The 17,446-nt window shown below is 40.6% G+C and overlaps 1 protein-coding gene across 2 annotated transcripts in view; it reads right to left on the bottom strand.

Annotated features, from left to right (window-relative positions):
* LOC148346101 (mitogen-activated protein kinase-binding protein 1-like) overlaps positions 1–16,145 on the bottom strand; it is a 33,138-nt gene extending 16,993 nt beyond the window's left edge. For both annotated transcript variants that reach the window (XM_088325083.1, XM_088325082.1), the window contains exons 1-9: positions 15,764–16,145; positions 15,535–15,626; positions 11,618–11,680; positions 11,497–11,554; positions 7,320–7,490; positions 7,114–7,251; positions 4,645–4,827; positions 2,805–2,965; positions 2,545–2,734 (exon numbers count right to left, since the gene is read on the bottom strand). In XM_088325083.1, the coding sequence (XP_088181209.1) occupies positions 2,545–2,734; positions 2,805–2,965; positions 4,645–4,827; positions 7,114–7,251; positions 7,320–7,490; positions 11,497–11,554; positions 11,618–11,680; positions 15,535–15,626; positions 15,764–15,865 (1,158 nt within the window). In that variant the 5' untranslated portion in view covers positions 15,866–16,145. The remainder of the gene's footprint in view (positions 1–2,544; positions 2,735–2,804; positions 2,966–4,644; positions 4,828–7,113; positions 7,252–7,319; positions 7,491–11,496; positions 11,555–11,617; positions 11,681–15,534; positions 15,627–15,763) is intronic.
* Between the last annotated feature and the right edge of the window lie 1,301 nt (positions 16,146–17,446).

Below are 17,446 nucleotides of genomic sequence, written 5' to 3' on the forward strand. Positions count from 1 at the left end.
AAATAAACGGGAACAATACCATGAAGGAAATACCAACAAGAAACACGACCGAGTCAAAACCCACGTCTTGTGGCGCAGAGGTTCGTTGACGGACTGACAAAGGATGAATGAGAGCACTGGGCTTAAATAGACGGAAAGCCAATCTGTCAACGAGCCGCAGCTGGCGCCACATGGGCGGGGCCAATTGGGCGCCATGGCAGCCGTGATACCAGATGGTATTTTTGGTTTTCTATTTAGGTTTTAACTATTTATTCCAATATTTAATTAATTTTTATTTTACATATAACTTCATCTTTTTCCTCAATTTAATATTTTCTTTTTGCCAATTTTCTAAAATTATTAAAATAAAATAAAAAATCTATTATATAAAAAAAAGAGCCACCGCACATGACACAAATATGCTCTCTCAGCATTCACACCTAGCAATAGTCGATTAGGGATAAAGGATCGCAGCCCAAAAAATGCATTTTATTGTAGGCGGGCCTTCTGCCAGTCCCTGTTCACAGCAATATGGGGTTGGGGATAATGGACCATGGCCGCATGAGTTCGTTTTAGGCATAACATAAAAAAAGAGGGCTTTGCCAGTCCCCGCTGGCAGCAATATGTGATCGGGGGTAATGGATTGCAGCCACATGAGTTCAGTTCATTTTAGGCGTAAATAACGGGGGGAAAAAGAGCCGCAAGGCCACACAAAAGTGGACTTTGCCAGTCCCCTTTTGCAGCAATTTGCGATCAAGGATAATGGACGACAGTTGCATGAGACCAGTTCATTTCAGGCGTCAATAATGGCAAATAAAAGAGCTGCCAGCCCCAACAATGGTGGGCTTTGCCAGTCCCTGCTTACAGTAATATACAATACGGGATAACGAATCATGGCCACACGAGTACAGTTCATTTAGGCATAATAAGAGAAAAAAGTGGGCTTTGCCAGTCCCTATTTGTAGCAATATATGATTAGGGGTAATGGATGGCAGCCACATAAGTTCAGTTCATTTTAAGCATAAATAACGGCAAAAAAGAGACGCAAGGCCGGACAAAAGTGGGCTTTGCCGGTCCCCGTTCGTAGCAATATGTGATTAGGGACAATGGATGGCAGTTCCATGAGCGCAATAAAAATCCACCAGGACCTTTAAAAACGCTCTCTGCAAGTCCCTGCTCACAGCAATATGCAATCAGGGATAATGGATGGTAGCAGCATGGGGGCAGTTCACATTTTGGTGGACAGCACGGCAAAAAGAGTCGCCAGGTCCAACGGAAATAAGCTGTGCCAACCCCGCTTGCATAGTACGTGAGTAGGGATAACAAATCTGGGAATAATGAGCGGAGGGTAAGAAGGAATTACCGTAAATTCCGGACTGTAAGCCACTACTTTTTTCCCAAACGTTCAACCCTGCGTCTTATTCAGTGATGCGGCCAATTCATGTAATTTTTCTAACGGCTGCCAGCGGCGCCCGAGTACAAAAGGTAAGATTTAGCCCGCTGGAATATATGTGCGGAGGAAGACTGCAACTTCTTAGCTTGTGCACAAATTAAATTAGCGTAAACTTACCCTCATCATGCAAAATGCAAAAAGAAAGGCACATGACGCAGCTTTCAAGCTAAAAGCAATCCAGCAATCCGATAAAGAAGGAAACAGAGCTATTGCACGTAAACTTTACTTTGCGAGCGTGTTGCTAGCGTGTTTTGGAATAAGGGAGCGTGGGACGACGTCTATATGACAAAGTTTCTTTCCGATACTGAGGAAGATGACTATGATGGTGTCAGTTATAAGGAGGAAGATGAAGATAGTTTACCGTGACTTTTACAAGTATGGTATATTTTTTTAACAGATTCTTTCACTGTGTTGCAAGCGTGTTGCTAGTAGCGTGCTGCTACCTGTCACAGTCACAGTTTGGGATGAAAGTTATATTATTATTATTAAAGCTTTGAAAACTCTCTCGGTGTACCGTCTTTCTTTGTAAATATGTGTAACCATGTATGATATGTATTTGCAACTGTATATTTTTGTAATGTATTTATTTTAGAGACTTATTCTGATATGTTTTCCATGGGCGAATCAAAAAGAAGGGGCGAAAATGATGGGGGCTGACGGGAAGTGGAAGTGTGAGACGTGTTTTTGGACGCAGCGGACAATAGTGGATATATTTTTTTCCCACCCTTACCTTTGGAAATATAGACTTTTTTTCCTTGGATTACTTTCAACGGGACCCGGACTCTGCAGGTCTGCATCAAACCTTAAGTACCGGTATCATTTTCCGTTTATTTTGCCGGCTGTGGTTTTTGGACTGTGTACTTTATATTCAGTTACAATCGCTGGACTTAAAGTCGGGTTTGGGTTACATTTGTGACTGTGTTACATGTTTTAATGTCGGCGCATGCGGCTTATATACAGGTGCGGCTTGTGTAAGTACAAAAGTGGTTATCCTCTTAAAATGTGGTGGGTGCGGCTTATAATCAGGTGCGCTCTATAGTCCGGAATTTACAGTACAGTACAGTATAACAAAAATCTATTAGTCTCTAAATTTTCCTGACAGGTTTGTTTACCTCTAAGTCCCAGACACAAGCGGCATGGAAGAGTGCAGAGTGGACCTTGGCCACCCGGTTGAGGTCGGAAACGTCCCAAACAAAGAAGCTGTGGTCGGCGTAAACACAACTCAGCCACCGATTTACGGGATCGTAGGTCGCGGCCATGGCGTCCGGGTAGCGGGCGTCCGTCCGGGTGCAAACTAAGTGACTGAATGTCGACACAGGGTTTGGATTTCTTGATTAACACAAGTTTGACACAACAAAAATCACCTCCTGACCTGGCTTGTGTGACGGACGCCACATCTGCTCCGAGGGGATGCGGTCGAGGCAGCGTGCACACAAAACGAAGGTCCACCGGGCTGAAGACTCGTACCATTCCGTCGGCGCAACTGCAGAAAAGCCGATCCCAGGACAGAGACAGAGACTGGGCCATGTTGGTCTGCACAATACCAAGAAACACATTCACGAAAGTTTTATCCTCCAAAAAAAATTAGAACCATACACAGGGTAGGATATCGAGATCATACTCATATTTTATTCCTGCAGTCCAAATTACTAAAATGAGATGATTTAGTAAAATCTTTCACTGCACAACTGCTATTTAAGGTCAACAAAACATAGTGCCAAAAAAAATCCATAAATTCTTCATTCAGAAAGAGGGAAATTATAATTTAAGGGGCAGTAGTAAATTCATAATCCCAAAAGGGAGAACCACCAGGAAAAGTATGTGTGTGTGTGTGTGTGTGTGTGGAGTCAAACTTTGGAACAATTTACGAGACGAGATCAAACAATGTCCAACTATTCACTTGTTCAAATCTAAATACAAAAAACCATTCCTGCCGGAATACAGAGATGAAAAAATGGGGTATGAGTGATACGAGAGATTGGGAATAGTGCGTGCTAGAACTATGGTTAACTTTGTGTTATTGTTGCTATTCTTATAACTGTCATTATTAATATCATTACAATTTTTGTTATATCATTGGTGTATTTGGTGGGGAAGATGAAGGGGTAGGGAATATAAGCATTTTGCTTCTTACTACCTCTTTTCGAATATATTATGTAACGTTATTTCGTTGTTGAGTTATTGTATTTGTTCTGTTAATTTAATGTTCCAATAAAGTTTTCATTCATTCATTCATAATGTGATGTACATCACAATAAACAATACAAGGTCCTAATAATGGGCAGCACGGCGGGGCAGTGGTTAGCGCGTGTGCAGGCACAGTTCTAAGGTCTTGGGAACCTCCTGTGTGGGTTCAAATCCAGCTACCGGGCTTCCTGTGCGGAGTTTGTATGTTCTCCGCGTGCTTGCGTGGGTTTCCTCCGGGCACTCCGGTTTCCTCCCACATTCCAAAGACATGCAATTCAGGTGGATTGGCCGGTCCAAATTGTCCCTAGGTGTGAATGAGCAAGCGAGTTGTCTGTCCCTGTGTGCCCTGCGATTGGCTGGCAACCAGTTCAGGGTGTCCCCTGCCCACTGCCCGATAATTTCTGGGATGGGCTCCTGCACCCCCGCGACCCTAGTGAGGATAAGCGGTGCAGCTAATGAGATGAGATGAGGTCCTAATTAAATGCGCTTGGCGTAAAAAGTTGTATTTTTTCGTGTTAGGTGCAAGGGCAAGGCTGTTTTACAAGGTTTTGTTGGCCGGATTGTTTATTATGTCCCAGAAAATTCACATTAGAGCTGGTTTTACCTGGTCTAAGAATTAGCATTTGATTTTGGTGGATTTAATGAAGAAACTTCGTATTTTTGGTGTTCCTTTCCTGCTCTGACTTCATCAGTAGAAAAAAATATAGATTCTCGTTTCATTAGCAGACACTGTTGCTCAGTTTGAGAATTATTCCATTATTTTTTTGGATGATAAACTGTCTGATAAACCTAAATATTATTACAATACTGAAAATGACCTATAGCAGATCATTCTGCTAATTATTTTAAGAAATAAAATAAAATAGAAAATCTTATTTCCCAGCAGAATAAAAACATACTTGAAAATATGCTCATTTTACTTAATTTACTACATTTATTCAGGTAATTTTATGACATTTATAAGAAACTTATTAATGAAAGAACATTAAAATGAAAGAATGGAAGCTCCTTTTTTTTAAATTTACCTGGAGGTCCACCCACTTATCCAGCATCCTATTGCCGTTGAACTCGCACAAAAGTCCGGAATATGTGACGCAAAAAGTGGAGTCAGACTTCTGACCTCGCCCACAGGCCACATCGCAGAAAAAGTTGTTCCGCAGCTCGCCCAGCAGACCCGAACGACCCAACAAAGGCACTGGCGTGCTGGCCTAAAACCAAAAGATGTTCAATTTAATCATGGATACAGATTAGTCATTTGTGGTTTGTGAATGTCCTTGAAAAAATAAATAAAACACATTACAGTAGGAACCCCCAGGATACAACATGAATTCGTTCTGAAAGAAAGATCGCAAAATTGGCGTATTGCGGGGGATAGAAAGCCATTTTAAATAGCAAAAATACATAAATAACATCATGAAAAAATATACTATACTTGTAAAGGAAAACTGATTTCATTGTATTTTCATTTATGGTGTGACATGAAATTAGTGGGTACAGTGGTGTAACAGGTGGATGCGGAAGAGGAGAGGAGATGGCGAATTAGCGAGCGGGGGCCAGTAAAGAGCATTTTTTCACCATTTTGGCACTAGTGCAGCTGCAATCCATCATTACTGCTTGCATATTGCTGTGAGCAGCGACTGGCAGGCGCACTTTTGTCAGGCCTGGATAGCTCTTTTTTCTTGCTATTATTTCTGCCTGAATTGAAGTGCACTTGTTCTGGCAGCAATACATTATCCCCAATCTCATTACGCTAAAAGTGGGGACCGGCAGAGGGCACATTTAAAGACGCTTTTTGTTCTGGCCTGTCTTAAATGAGCAGTTTTGGCTGCCATGCATTATCCCAGGTCGACTACTTCTGAAAGCAGGGGCCAAGAGAGCATATTTGTGTCATGTGTGGCAGCTCATTTTTCTGCGTGGCCAAGGTCCATTATCCCCAGTTGACCGTTCTTGAGTGCGAGGTCTGAGGTAGCAAATTTGTGTCTTATGTTTATGTGGCAGCTCTGTTTTCTTTTCTTTCCACCTAAAATGAACTGCACCTGTGTGGCCTCAAACCATCATCCCCTGTCAACTATTGCTGCAAGAGGGGGACTGTATAGCGCATGGTAAAAATGGGGGGGCTACTTTGGGAATTTTGGCATATCGCGGGGGTTGTCTGGTCTGTAGTAGTGTTATAAAAAAGGGATTATAGTTTTTCTCTATTATTTCAAGCTTTCTTTCCATGGATATCATGTTTTCGCTTCTCCCTTTGGCATCACCATAAATCTTGGCAAATACATACAGGACCAAAAATACAGTATATCGCCAACGTGGAAGGTTTTTACCAGAGAGAAAGGCATTGTGGGATTTAATTTAGCCAATAACGTAGTCATTTTCATATTGCTGTTTCACAAACCAATAGCAGTCCTGTCATGATTACCGATGTGAATCACCTGTGCCCGCTCATTTGATGCCAACCGCTGCGGGCTCTGATTGGCTCCCTGTCCCTATTTTAACCCAGCCCTGTCACTCTCCTGTTGTCAGTCTGTCTGCGAACCTCTGTTGATACAAGGCAAGCCTTTTTGACCCTGACTCCCGCCTGTCTCGTTTTTGATCCCTTTTGTCTCCGGCTACGGCTTGTTTGATCCTGACCATATCTGCTCCCCTGTCCCGGCTTACGACCCATTTTTGATCCCGACTACGTCTACTCTTCCGTCCTGGCTTACGACTCGTGTCCGACCCCGACCAAGTTTTTGCTCTCCTTGTCCCAGCTACCGACTTGCTTCCCGCGTCCAGCGAACACCAGATTGCGGGCGCAGTCCTTCCTCTTTCTTTCAATAAAACTTGTGGTAAACGTTACGCAATTGGGTCTTGATTCCGTTCTGGTCGTGACAAGTCCAGGATTTTAAATGGTGTTGACCAATAGCAGAGAAGGATTTTAGAGACAAAATGTGTCCTATGTACAGGGTTGGGTAGGGTTACTTTAACTAGATTACTTTCAATTACTTTTGGATTACTCCAATACCAAATATGCTAATAAAAGACAAAATAAACTAAATATGAATAAAATGACAACATTTTGTGCAGGCTTGGGGAGTAACGGAATACATGGAACGGCAAAAATGACGTTGGCAAGCTGTTTGGATTTATTTTCATTTTGTTTCTGTCGCATTTGATGTTAGTTTTGCCGGAGATCAAAGAGATCAAATCCAGTAGAGAAAGCTTACCACGTGTTGAGTGTCATAATTTTATTCATATTTAGTTTCTTTTGTCTTTTTTTAGCATATTTGTTATTGGAGTAATCCAAAAGTAATTAAAAGTAATCAAATTAAAGTAACCCTACCCAACCCTGCCTATGTAAGATCTCAAGGTTGGAATTTTATACGGTTTTTTGGAGGAAATTGCCTAAAATAGATCGTATTCTACTCCATAAAGAGAAAACTTTGTTAGACAAAGTTGGCGTATCCAAGGGGTTTACTTCCTGTATTCCGACATGCTAGGTCAGCATGCTAGCATACCTTACTGGTCTTGCAGTGGTCCAAATACCAGAACTTGACATGCCTGTTACCCACAGTGACAAAGTAGGAGCTGTCTTCTGAGAAGGACAAGCCGGTGACTTTACTCGAGACTTTATTAGCGGCGATCACGACGTCCTTCTGCGATTCAAATTCAAAAATGGATTCAAAGAACAGCCAGAAAGCTAGCGCTCGATGGGCGGCCTTACTTTCCAAGCCCAAACGTTGACATTCATGTCGTGCTGGTTCCCCACGCTAACGACGTGCTTGCCGTCGGGCGAGAAGGCCACGCAGGAGACGCCGTATTCGTGTTTTTGGAGCTCGGACACTTGCCGGCGCTCCGAAACGTCCCAAAGGCGGACGGCAGGAAGATGGCCGCTCTGAAGAGACAAGAGGTCAAAAAACATTTACTAAATGGAAAAAGAAATGCATTTAAATTGATTAAACACTACCTCAGTATTTACCAAAGTCAATGCTAACAACAATACAGTGTTTACTAAATACATTAGAATTTGATAAATGGGCAAAAAAACTCTAATATACTAAAGTAAATCGGAAACATTCGAGTAAATATGACGAAATGGTAAAAACATGAGCATTTTACTAAATACCAAACTGTAAATCCATTAGCTGAGCATTACTGTCTGCTAAAACTCTATTCAAGATTGAATACTTATTTTTAAGCAATTAAGATGGTAGGATGTATTCATGTATTACACAAATTGATTCATCTTTTTATCGATTTCTTTTACAGGAAATACAGCAAGCTAAATACCAATTTATGGGTTTCATAAAGCGAACGAGCAAAAAAATAACTACTTTCTTAGCTTTGTAGCAAGCAATCTTCCTACCTTTTTAGCTATCTGGCTCGCCCTTTACATTTTTTTGTCACGGTTGCCATGGCACCCCGCCCGTGTGGTGCCAGCTGCGACCTATTGGCTTTCCGTCTATTTAAGCTCGGTGCTCTCATTCTTCCTTTGTCAGTCCGTCAACGAACCTCTGCCCCATTTCCTGTTGGCATTCCCTTTCCTGTTTATTATTCTCTCCAGTTTTCATTCCCGTCGTGTTTGTCCTGTTTTACTTTGATATCCTGTTTCATTATCAATCCTGTCTGTCCCATCCTGTCCAGTATCGACCCCATCTGTACGATATCTACTCAGGCAATTGGTGTCGATCTCGTCGCCTCCGGCTTCCTATCATTTCACGCCAGACTGCTGCCTAACGTGCATGACTCCCCATTTCCCATAAAATAAAAGGCTTGTGTGAGAAACGTCACGCGTTTGGGTCCTGATCCAGTTCTGGTTCTTGACATTTTTGGCATGTTATCTAGCTAACATTTTAAGTTTTTTTGCCAGTTATCAAAATAGCCTTTGGCCTTCTTTGAAGCTAGCTATCTAGCATATTTTTGAGCTTTCTATTCAGCTATTTAGATAGATATTTAGTCTTTTAGCTAGCTAACTAGCTTCTTTTTAGTTTTTTTACTGGTTTACCCTTGTAAGTAATGGAGCGCGTTCTTTTCCGGGACCAGACTATTCTGACTTTGAAATTAATAGAGCTGGAGAGAAGCAATGCAGTTGAGGACATTTATTACAAAGTTTCAAAATAAAGATTTGCTAATTTCTAAATAACATTAGATTAGCATATTATAAATGCTAAAAGTGTCATGATTACTGATGTGACTCAGCTGTGCCCGCTCATTTGGCGCCAACTGCCGCAGGTTCTGATTGGCTCCCTGTCAGTATTTGAACCCAGTCCTGTCAATCCCCTGTCAGTCCGTCTGCGAATCTCCGTGTAAGCAAGGCAAGACTTTTTTTTACCCTGACCCCCGTCTGTCCCGCTTGTCTCCGGCTACAACCCGTTTTGATCCCGATCACGTCTGCTCTCCCGACCCGTCTTACGACCCCTTTTTGTTCCCGACCACGTCTAGTCTCCTGTTCTGGCTTCCAACTCCTTCCTGACCCTGACCACGTCTTGCTCTCCAAGTCCCGGCAACCGACCAGTTTTCCGCCCCTGACACCCCCATTGCTCGCTTCGGAAGATCCACTTTCGTGCTCGGATCACAATCCGAGTACGAGAACGATTTGCTTCTTGCACCTAGCGAACTCCGGATCGTGGGCGCAGCCCTTCCTCTCTTTCAATAAAACTTGTGGCAAACGTCACGAAAGTGGGTCCTGTTTCCGTTCTGGTCTTGACAAAAAGCATCACATTAGTATTAACTTAATTCTTAAAATGACTTATATGAATGTATACTAAGTACTGAAAATATTTCATTTGTGTTTAATTGTCGCTAAAAACAATACTTTTAACATTTTACCGAATGCAAAACAGTAAACACAGAAGCTTAATATTCACTATGTCCTAAAACAGTACTTAAAAATTATATATAAAGGTATTCATACTCACAAATTGCTTAAAACATTACATTAGATTGAGTAAATTCTGAATGATGTTATGCAAAAAAAAAACTGCTAAGATGTTACATTATCTTAGGCAGGGTTGGTTAGGGTTACTTTAACTGGATTACTTTTAATGACTTTTGGATTACTCCAATACCAAATATGCTAATAAAAGACAAAAGAAACTAAACATGAATAAAATGACTACATTTTGTGCAGGCTTGGGGAGTAACGGAATACATGGAACGGCAAAAATGATGTTTGGATTTATTTTCATTTTGTTTCTGTCGCATTTTATGGTAGTTTTGCCGGAGATCAAAGCCAGAAGAGAAAGCTTACCACATGTTGTGAGTCATCATTTTATTCATATTTAGTTTCTTTTATCTTTTATTAGCATAGTTGTTATTGGAGTAATCCAAAAGTAATTGAAAGTAATCCAGTTAAAGTAACCCTACCCAACCCTGATCTTAGGTACTAGTGTCGATTAAATGATTTTAGCGTTTCATACATGCTTAAATCTGTATTACAAATTACTACACGAAGGAAAACAGCGCCATCTCAGTAGCACTGCGGCGCTACACTTGTAAACATAATCGAAGCGGTGGTGTTTCTATTCTGAGGTTTCAATGTCAAGGCCGGGTGCAGAGATTATTCTCGCACGCTTACATGATTTAAAACCCTTGCGTGTCTTTCTCTCTGCGAGGGATCTCCGAGCTTTTCCCGACGCCTAACGCTTTAAAACCGCCGAGTCAAGGGCAGAGCTAATAGGTGAGCTAGCTCGTGCATCATGGAGGATGCCGGATGTTGACGAGCATGGCATAGCTGATCTAATCTATCTAATCTAATCACCATTTGATTGTCTAATCTAGTCTAGATGTAATCTAAATGTATTTATAAATCACAATTTGCATGTGTGTAATAATCTGTGCAGCCCTTTGAGACTTCTTGTGATGAAGGGCTATACAAATAAACACGTTTGTCACGGTTGCTATGGCGCCCAATTGGCCCCACCCGTGTGGCGCCAGCTGCGGCTCGTTGACAGATTGGCTTTTCGTCTATTTAAGCTCAGTGCTCTCACTGGGTTTTGACTCGGTCCTGTTTCCTATTGGTATTTCCTGTCCTGTATTCTTCCCGTTTATTTTTGTCCTGTTTAATAACGGTTTCCAGTTTCGTTCCTGTCTATTTTGGCCCTTTTTATTATTCTCTCCAGTTTTCGTTCCCTTCTAGTTTGTCCAGTTTAATTTCGATATCCTATTTCATTATCAATCCTGTCTGTCCCGTCCTGCCCGGTATCGACCCCATCTGCCCGATATCCACTCGGGCAATTGGTATCGATCTCGTCAGCCTCTAGCTTCCTATCATTCCACGCCAGACCGCTGCCTAACGTGCATGACTCCCCATTTCCCGTAAAATGAAAGGCTTGTGTGAGAAACGTCACGCATTTGGGTTCTGATCCTGTTCCGGTTCATGACAATGTCTTCACTTGACTCAAAATTAAAGTGTACAAGTATATAAATAAAATTAAATCAATTTTAGAGTTTTTATGTATTTATAAAAGATTGTCAAATTAAAAAAAAAAATCTACAGTTGAATGAACTTCAGTTTAAGTCTCTGTTCTTCCCTGAGGTTTTTTGCACACGTTTTTTTTACTACACAATACAAAATATAGTAGTCAAATAATACACACTGTCCCTTTAAGTTTGATTCTAAGAATAATCTGAAACCCTGCAAATATGTCTGCGTGCGGGAGCACTTTTTTCCGTAATCGGCCCGTAATCTCAAATTTTAAAGAGATTAAGAACAAAAATGTTCGACTTGCGCTTGAACTTTGTTCCCTTGTCATGAAAAATGTCCAAATACACAGCAAAGTCCTTTAATCAGCGTTGATTGGCCGGTTAGGACAGATTACGCCGCCATTCGGTATCCCGAGAAGCTAGCTACACAAAATCCTTAAATCCAACGGGATTTTCTCAATGAAAGGGTCGCTCACCTCGCCAGTAACCAAGTATTTGCCATCTTGGGAGAACGATAGAGCCGTGATGGTCTTCCTGAAAAGCGAAAAACCCATCCGTCATGTGTTCGGCGTTCCCATGCAAGATATCTTAGCTCACCTTGACGTGTTGATGAGGTGTTGCTGTCGGTTCTTTTTCGGGTTCAGCAGAACCACGACGCACCTGTGCAGAAAAGAACACATTGTTAACTTTCTTTCAGTATTGCAGGAGTAAACCTGAAGGATTCTTTACAAAACAAAAGTCAGGAAATACATATCAACTTTTTTGATGCAATAAACAAAAAACAAATAACATTGACAAAAAAGGTAAATAAATGTTCTGTTGTGCCCTAAACAGACTTACTTAGATCCACGATCAGATTTGTTGTCAGAGCACTGGACAATCAGTGGTATAGAATAACACAAGAATGGGCAATATATTTGATATCGTTATCACACTATTTTTAGTCACAGTACCAGAGATTAATGTTATTTTCATTCTGCCCAACACATGGTAAAATGACAAAAAAATCTATTTTACTATTCTGTTCAAAGCATAGTAAGAGACAAATCTATTATCATTCTTACAAAATGCACAACAAAATTTACATTTGTCTCTAGTACCGACTAAAAAGAGTGCTACAATGGAGTTTCATCCAATGCCTTTTCAAATGTCACCTATATCACCGGTGGTAATTGTTGGCGACCTGGGTTCATACCCACTTACAACCAAATATGCATACCCATAAATGTTGAGGCTAAGGACCGTAGTTTCAGGACCACTGGATTACAGTACCGTTTACTCACACAAGAACATAGATTTGCTGAGAAAATGCATACATTTAACAACAATATTCTACAAAATAAAGTAAAAAGTAGTTAAACAATTGTGTAAATTGCAATTGTAAACTAGCTAGATCAGGGGTGTCAAATTCATTTTAGCTGGGGGGCCACGTCATAGAAAAAGCACACTCGTAGGGGCCAGACTAGTGAATTAAAGACAAAGAAAGAAAGAAAGAAAAGAAAGAAAGAAAGAAAGAAAGAAAGAAAAAAGCAAGAGGGACAAAAGGAAAGAGATAGACAGAGGGGGAGAACAAAAGAGTGAAGGAAACAGAGAAATAAAGAGAGAGATGAAGAGAGAAGAGAAAGATTGAGAAATAAAAAGAGAATGAAAGAGAGAAGAGAAAGAAAGAAAGAGCGAAAGAAGCAAGAGGGACAAAAGGAGAGAGGGAGAGAGAGAGAGGGAAACAGAGAAATAAAAAGAGAGTAAAAAAAGAGACAGAAAGAGAGAAAGAAAGGGCATTGGAGAAAATAGATATAGAGGGAGAAAAAGAGAGAAAATGAGAGAGAGAGAGACAGAGAGAGATAAAACGAGAAAATTAGAGCAAAAGAGAGAGAGAAGACAGAGAGGAGAGACAATGAGAAAAAAAGAGAGAGAAAGGGGAGAGATAATACATGGAGACAGAGAGAGAGGGAGTAAGAGAGAGAGACAAAAAGAGTGAAAAAATAGAGAAAGAGAGAAAGAGGTAGAGAAAACAAATAGAGCGAAAGAGACAAAGAGAAAAAGAGAGAGATAGAGAAAAAGAAAAGAAAAATAGAGATAAAGGGAGACCTGATAGAAAGAAATATAAAGAAAGAAGTGAGAGAGATGAGACAAGAGAAATAGAAAGAAAAAAGGGAGAGAGAGAGAAAAGTACAAGGGAGAGAGAAAATAGAGAAAAAGAGGAAAGCGAAAGAAAGACAGAGTGAAAAAGAGAAAAAGAAATAGAAAGAAACGCATCAAGGGTTCCTTTGGCAGTGGTGCCTGTTTCTGGTGACATCTGGTGGACGTATTTAAAACTGCAGATCATTTTTCTCTGGCACTTCTCTCGGCTTTGTCTCGCAGCCAGATTCAAACCCTTGGCGGGACGGGCCTGATCCGGCCCGCGGTTTGCAACTTTGACACCCCCGAGCTAGATACATATGCTCGCATAAGGGTTCCCAACATGGTGCTCGCGGGAACCAAAGAGTCCCCTAAAAACACATGAGTGCATTGAAATAGCTCACCAGTGATGGATCATTGTGATTTTCAAGGGGATATGATTTCTAACAAGCACATGTTGTAGTTGTTTCTAATATTCTGGATATAGATTGTGTGCAATTGCATTTATTACCATTCAATTTACAACAATTGTTATGTATGCATTGTTAGCTTTTTACATATTGGAAAGGAACCCCATGTTTAGTCATTTTAATCAGCTATTAGCCACATCGGAATGCTCACTAACAACAAAGAATGGATTATACTCACACAACGTGAACTTGCTGAGGAAATGAATACGTTTCACAACAAAATTATCTAAACAATAAACTTTAATTGGGTAAAAAGTCATAAAACACAGGTATGTAAGTTTCAATTGTAAGCTAGCACCAGGTACCCCCTTAAAAACACCCGATTGGCCTAGACTGCTTCCGAAAAGAACTCACCCGTGATAGGTCATTGTTATTTTCTAGGAAAACTGACTTGATGTTTTAGTGGTTGACTTTACTTCTGATAATTACAACCTGGTAATAACACAAAAGTAACATAACAGCGTCATAGTAATAACATGATAAGTCCATGTTTTTAGAAAGCATCAATAAATTGGTGATCGGTAACAAAAACAATGTATTTCTCAGCTTCGAAGCGGTTGTTAGCTAGCATAATTAGCATTGTTTATATTTTAAGACATGAAAGTAAAGATATGCACTCAAATATTTTTGGTTAAAGGAAGTCAACAGCAAAATATTCCAAATCACATTCTCCTTACCCTCACTTGCCTTAAAACAATATTCTGATTAATAGTGTTTGCCAAATAAATATGTATTTGTTTATCTTAAATGTGGCCATTTTCAATGCTTTATTGACAAATAGCAACTTGACAAAATAGACGGATATAAAATAAACGTTTGTGCTACTTTCACAAATACACAAAAAAGATCATTAGTTTGTAAAGTTACATTATTGAATATGGAAATCAGCATCAGAATCTAAATTATTATTTCAAATACTGCTGTAATTCACGGGCTTCCATATTGACGCTTGTTGATTTATGTTACGTTCGCGGAAATGGGAAAGGAGGGAACTTTGCCATCAAGTGAGTGCGGCATTTTTTGTTTATTCAGGTGAGTTGTGAAACTAAAAAAAGGGACTTTGATGCCTTCAATTTGACTTCACTTGACAAAATCTCTAAACAAATATTGACATCATTTTAAGATTGCCCACTTCCTTTGAATAAAACACGCTTAGCTGTTATCTCTTGTTGCCTTTTTAATGCTTTATTGAACAAAACGCATTTACGATACCATTCAAATATCCCACTGCAATGTTGCATTAGCATTATAAACCAATTACACAAATAATCGAAGTTAAAAGAAATTGTAACAAAACATACAAATGCATAAATAAATAGATAAATACAGTGGGGGGAAACAGATTACAAAAATACCAAAATGTTTACAAATAATTTTAGTTCAAATAGCCTTTTCGTTGGGGGGAAGCTTTAAGGACAAAATGTACTGTTTTACCTCAAATTTAAATAAATAAAAAGATAAATCTACCCAGGAATTTGCGCTTATGAATGTAGAATTTAGCTACAATGACGATAAGATTGAGTATAAAAGAGCATTTGGACTTTGATTTTTATAGATTTGGTCTCAGAGTCCTAATCCAAGGGAATATCTTTTCAAAATAGTTACAAAATTACAGTTCGCTTCTTCATTTTCCTCATGTTGAGGTTTTTGAGTTTTTCCTTGCCCTCATGTAGGTGTTAGATCAGGGAATTGTGTCATAATAAGCTGTGGTTTGCAATAATCTGTGGTCTGTGCAGCCCTTTGAGACTCTTTGTGATTAAGAGCTATACAAATAAACATGACTTGACTTAAGTTAGTCAACAACAGCCGCCCTCTCTGTAAATGTCAGACTTAAAGGGTGTCTGACATTTCCGTCATTGTGAAACAGTCGAATGATCTACTTGTCTATGTCTTGTTCGGAAACATGTGATATTTTGTTGTCCTTACCCTGCAGGATAAGCCACAAGACCAGTTTTGGGGTCACAGGCCAAGCAGCTGTTGCCCAAAGCAGTGATGCCAAGAACCTTTTCCAATGTCACCTGCAAAGCAACAAGTACATTTAACCTTAAACTATTTAAATACAATAAAACTCATTTAAAAGATCATTTCAATGCAAACACTAAACCTATTTACTACTGTACGTAAACACTTGGTATATAAATAGACTTATACGTGCCTTGCTCTCCAGGCTATCCCTGCGGTCCTTCTCGTGTTTGGCTGACGGCGATCTCAGAAGTTTCCGGATGCGGTTCTTGATGGTCAGTCCATCGCCGGGCATGGCGTCGGCGGGTGGTGATGGCCTTTCGATCCGCTACGAATCGATCGATTCGGACGTTTTCCGGTCGAAGGAGTCTCTCGCAAAGTGGGCCAGCCTTCCTCTGCCGGCGGGACATGTGGAGGCTTAATCTCCTGAGGGAGCTTTAGCCGCGAGGCGCCTGTCGCCTCGGGCGTCCCTGCCTCGTGATTACATCAACAGTGGCGTTTGCAGCTAATTAATTGACTTGATTGGATTAAAGTGACAGAGAAAAAGAGGATGTTAGATGGGTTGTATGCTAATGTGCATTACTGTCTACTTTTAAACAATCAAACGGGGGGAGGGGGGTCTGTACCGTGTGACGAATGACAGCTTGATCAAGCCATTTACAGAGACGTGCGACTTTGACGTATGTGGCCGTCATCGGCAGTAAATGAGTTAAGAAAAACTATGGCAAAAACACTACCTCACACGAATGTAAAATGGTACTCACGTCTATGTTCTTGCACATGTTTACTGCTCAACTTGCACAATGTGGACCATTTTTTTCTGCACTAGGATGACTATGTTTGCACCAATGCATATGTTGAATTTTTTTTTGCACTATGATGACTTTTGCACCAAATGCAAAATTACACAACCCTTACGATACCAACTGTATTACGATACCAACTGTATGTAACATCCTAGATGCCGACATTTCTTGTGTAAATATCAAGTCAATTATAACTATAGCCTTATCCTCCTTGTTTTATGACCTTATCTTCTCTGTTCCTTTATCTTCTTGGCTTTTTACCTCACTGTGAGTGTGTGAAACTGGAGTGTCATGCCCAATTTCGTTGTCACAATATGTTAACCCATTTTGTAACAATGACAATAAAGGTATATTTTATTCTATTCTATTTTAGACATCAAAGAGACAGTGTATAATATTTCACCACTAGATGTCACTGAATTGTGTTGTGAAAACTATGATTTTGACGCAAATAAATGGTAAATGGCCCGCATTCATATAGCGCTTTTCAAGTCAATGAAGACCTCTCAAAGCTCTTTACAATGTGCTTCACACTTATCCATTCACACACACACAATCACACACCAATGGCGGCCATGCAGCCATGCAAGGCGCTAACCTGCCTATTGGGGGCATTAGGGATTCAGTGTCTTGCCCAAGGACACTTCAACAACGCGGAGGTGCCGGGAATCGAATAAACACTGTCCCTGTAACGCAGGGGTCTCAAACTCGAAGTCTTGCGGCCCTCGGGATGATAGTTCGAGGCCCCAGTTGAATAAAACCACTAGGGCCATAGGGGAACCATTTCCTGCGGTGTTAGTTGAGCAAGTACAGCTTGGTGGCTCCCATCACCTTATTGCACCAATTTTCATTGTTACGATGCACTGTTCTTCATCCATCCATTATCTGCACCGCTTATCCTCAGTAGGGTCGCAGGTGTGCTGGAGCCCATCCCAGCTATCTTCGAGCAGTGGGCAGGGGACACCCTAAACTAATTGCCACACAGGGACAGACAATTCACTCGCTCATTCACACCTAGGGACAATTTGGACCGGCCAATTAATCTGACATGCATGTTTTTGGAATGTGGG

The sequence above is a fragment of the Urocampus carinirostris genome, chromosome 20 (genome assembly GCF_059441175.1).
Source record: "Urocampus carinirostris isolate Australia breed hairy pipefish chromosome 20, RoL_Ucar_1.0, whole genome shotgun sequence".
Lineage (NCBI taxonomy): Eukaryota > Metazoa > Chordata > Actinopteri > Syngnathiformes > Syngnathidae > Urocampus > Urocampus carinirostris.